Here is a 4,132-nt window from a genome sequence, read left to right as displayed (position 1 = left end):
CTTTACCTGAAATGGACTCTTAGATAGGGGAGAATGGGAGTGACAGGCGTTTTCCCTTTTTTCGGTGTCAAAGAAGCCAACCGCACCAGAATTGTGGACCAGACACGGGGCAAAAGAATTGGAGTTGATGTGTCAATCTTGGTGTACCAACACGTATTCAAGACACTCGACTACCAGCAGGCACAATCACTGTGCCATTTTTTGTATACTGATAATGGGCGGCAGCACGACCTTCCTGTTTCTTTTTGGTCGAAGCTTCTTGACAAGGGATTAGGCCTTATACAGAAGCTTGCCGATTCCTATGAGGCCGAAATAATTGTGGTGCTTGACGGAGAGACACCACCGTCTAAGCAACACACCGTAGACGAACGAAAGAGGGCCTCTCTGCAGGCTTACACTGATGCCGTGCATCACCAAATGGCACACGAAGTCCATAAATCGGATGAGGCATATAAGAAGGCCATTCGTGCTCCGAAAGAGTACCTCGGCCTACTTGCCAGGAAGGCAGTTGAGCAGGGCATTCAGGTGGTTGTTGCCCCGTTTGAGGCAGACCATCAGTTGCTCCACATGGTGGCGTGCGGCGACATCGCCTTCATTTGGTCAGAGGACAGCGACTTCATTGTTTATGGAGGTCGGCAACTGCAGAATTTTATCGTTAAACCCACCATCAACAGTGGCCAAGGCCTGGTCATTACGTCAGCTGATATCTTCTGTGTGCACCAGCATGATACCAAGCGGGGCACAAAGTTGTACGACTTCACATACTGGACTCACGATCAGCTCTTGTGGCTGACATGCATGGTTGGTAACGACTACTGCCGGGGTCTTCACGGGATCGCTCTAAAGAAAGGATACGAGCTGATGATGAAGGCGGGAAGCAATGGCATGGCTGTATCCAACATCAACGACCTACTTGCTTTTTTAAGCTCTGCACGCTCGACGGAGCACCAAAAGGCTGAGCTGCAGAGTGGGCAACCAGACGGCCTCTCTTTTGAGGATGGGGTCAGGCGTGCAACATTTGCGATGAAGCATCAGGCAGTGTACAACGTAAATCAGCAGGCATTTGTCAACCGCCTATCTTGTGGTGATGCAGACACTACACCCGATGCTGTTACTGAGCAATGGGCAGGTAGCCCACAGACTGCCCTTGAACGTGTGACTGCAGCAGGAGCTTCACCCCACGGCTACGCACGAGGCGACATGCTGCCTGTGCCACGTTGCTTTGCTGATGTTGCCCCAAGTGTGGTAGTTATGATGACCCCAACAGGGATGCCCACAGACAACTGGTACATGGACGTCGATGTGCTCAAAAAGGGCTACCGGGTTCCTTTCTTGGATGACCTCACCTGTAACCATCACTTCAGTCAGAAAACCGTGAGTGGCACAGCCACTCCACGTGGTGCTGGTGCAACCCTCTTCAAGGGGGCAATAAGGGCATCCAGCATGCACTCTGCCATGTTATTGGATGGGGGACGAAAAACAAGCTGTCGATGTCCGTATTCCTGTCCGGCAACTGCCCCTCCATGGAAGATCAGCAAAGGGATTGAAAAGAGCCTTTCAAAGAGCATACCCAACTACCGGAGAGTCGTCGGCAGCACAGGACAACCGTAGAGGTACTTCCGACAAGGAGCCCCCACAGAGGAGGGCCTATAGGTCTAGAGCTATTACAGCCGAAGCCCTGAACAAGGTTCTTGACAAGGCTGCCTTTAATGAGGCTCGTATTGCAATGAATGCTCGTGGTATTAGTGTATGGGGCAAGGCTGAGTAGTTTCCCATCTGCAAGTTACCGTCAGGATACGGGGGCTGCAACTGAGTTTCGTTCATTGAGTACAATTAATTGTTCATCACAGAGTAACTATACTCAATTGAACCCACATAAACATAGCGAGTAATGTATTGTCAGTCTCTGTCAGTCTCTTTCCTTTTCTTCTGTTTCCTCCTTCCTCTTCCCCTTTTCCCCACAATTCCTTTTCCATTTCTTGGTTGTGTGTGTGTGTGNCCTCATCTGAAACCTCATTTACACTCTCTGTCCCATTAGAGGCAGCTTCCATCTCTTCTGCAATCAAAGGGGGCATAAGGTTGGTGAGAAGACAGCAGACGGTAACACAATCCCCAAATATCCTAAACTGATCAACCCTAACAGTTTCTGTCAACCATCTGAAAGTCTTCACTCTCTGAATTCCACGCTCGACATGAATACGCAACTTTGCTACACAGCGTGTATGTGCACATTCATGCTCTGTGAACCTTGCCGCATTCTTTTTCTTAAATGGGGGCTGATGGCACACCATGTGCATGCTCTCGAGCTTTTCCTTAATGAGTGCACCTCTATCTGTCATCACCGCCTGCCCATTATGCAAAAGATTGTACATATCTATGGCATCAATAATATTTTCGTCACTAGCACCACCTGGGAATGCATCACTAGGGGCAATAAAGCGCAGGTTGGGAAGCATCATGAACATGATCTTGAGTGTGTACCTTTGCTTGTACTGTGACCAGAAAACAGACCGTGTGTGGTTGTCTGATAAAATTTGTGCAACAAACTCAGAGGCGTCGATAATGAGGGCAGTGTCATTGTACAAATGTGCCTCTTTGAAAATTTTGTGTGCCATGCTTTTGACCTCAGGTGGGCTAGGCATAGGAAACATCTTTGACAGGACAGCCATCAGGAGAGGAATACGAGTCAGAAAGATAATGGACACCTGTTGCTGGCTGATGTCAAACAGGTAGCCCACATGCTCTTCCAGCCAGCCACACCTTAAAGTGCAAATGGTGAGGAAGATCTCTTCCTCCCAACCTAGCCTGCTTGGCCTGCCAGGGCCCTGTTCACCCTCGGAGAATGTGCAATCACGATTTTGCTTACTGGCACCACAGGCACTGCAGAAATCCAGGAATGGCTTAAATACGTCCCAGGTGAGCCCTGTGTAGGCTCTGCAAAGCTCATCATTGTCCCTAACCATGTCAATGGAGAAACGCTGAATTCTTGGTTTTTCTGTGGCAGCCGCCTTTTCTCTTCGCTCATTCAGAACGAACGACATCCTCTCCTTCATGAGCTGCTGGATCCGTACTTTCTGGTCGGCCATGATGGGCTGTAGCTCGCTCACCAGGTTACTAAGAGCATAGACTTTCTGCATCTCGCTTTCAAGATGTGCCAGGGCCTCAGACAGCTGCTCCTCCGTTGATTTAGGAGGAGGCACCGGCATGTCTGCTGCAGGTATTGCGTTTCTAAGGGGCTCGATTGTGGAGGCAGCCCCCTTTCTGGGTGACCTTCTTATGGGGCCCCCAGTGCTTTTGCTGGCGACTTTCTTTGCATGCAAGGCCCGTTCTTGGTTCTCTGTCATCGGGGCTGTGCCTTTCACCAGCTTGCCTTTGCTGTCAAAAGACCCATTGGGAAAGTGTGCTTTGCAGACAACAAACCGGCGCCAATGCCCCTTGTCCGATTTGCTCATTGCAAAATCCAGGTAGCTCTTGTCGTAGCCACGGCCAAGCTTGGTCAGTCATTCGCGCCGTAGAGCAGCATTTGCCTCAGTGCTAGGAACCGGGATGTCTATCATGTTGCCCTTTTCCCTCATTGCCACACACCCAGCTTTGCAACATGTGTCAGGCATTTTCCGTGGTTTCTCGGCCTTTGGCCGTGGGTTAAGCAGCCACGAGACTCACTGGATTTGTGACAGTTAGACCGTGCACGCATGGCATGCTATCTTGGGTTCAAATAGTGTCAAAAAATGTTATCGAGCAGTGCCACGCTGCACGCACGGAAACAAGCTTTACGGCAAGGACAGTAGATATTGATAAACCAAAACTTTAATATAAAAATGTGCCCAAATTTATTTTGCTTTTAAGCCCTTATCACCCTGTTGCAGCGCAAAGGTTGTTGGACTTCGAATTCATTTTCTCCAGTCTCTTTGGTGCACCACACGCTGGGCGTATTGTTCGTGCCTCCACGTAACAAAAGCAAAAGAAAGAAAAGAAAAAGACTGTCAATGATCATAACTGTAAAACGTAGTGTGGATTATATTTTTGTGCTTTAACCGTACCTAATATGCCAACGCGAAAGTGTTTAATTCGTTTTGTCGGCATTGTTGAAGCTGGCCGAAGTGCGATGCTTAACTTCGTTGGATGGCCGATC

At 49.2% G+C, this 4,132-nt stretch overlaps 1 protein-coding gene across 1 annotated transcript; it reads left to right on the top strand.

Annotated features, from left to right (window-relative positions):
- Positions 1–33: 33 nt before the first annotated feature.
- LOC108679087 (DNA damage-inducible protein DIN7-like) lies at positions 34–1,611 on the top strand. Its single transcript, XM_018167612.1, has one exon. It carries the CDS (start codon positions 34–36, stop codon positions 1,609–1,611), a length of 1,578 nt encoding a protein of 525 aa, XP_018023101.1.
- The last annotated feature ends 2,521 nt before the right edge of the window (positions 1,612–4,132 follow it).

This window comes from Hyalella azteca, unplaced genomic scaffold (genome assembly GCF_000764305.2).
Source record: "Hyalella azteca isolate HAZT.00-mixed unplaced genomic scaffold, Hazt_2.0.2 contig14113, whole genome shotgun sequence".
Lineage (NCBI taxonomy): Eukaryota > Metazoa > Arthropoda > Malacostraca > Amphipoda > Hyalellidae > Hyalella > Hyalella azteca.
This window is presented reverse-complemented; position numbering and strand designations above follow the sequence as displayed.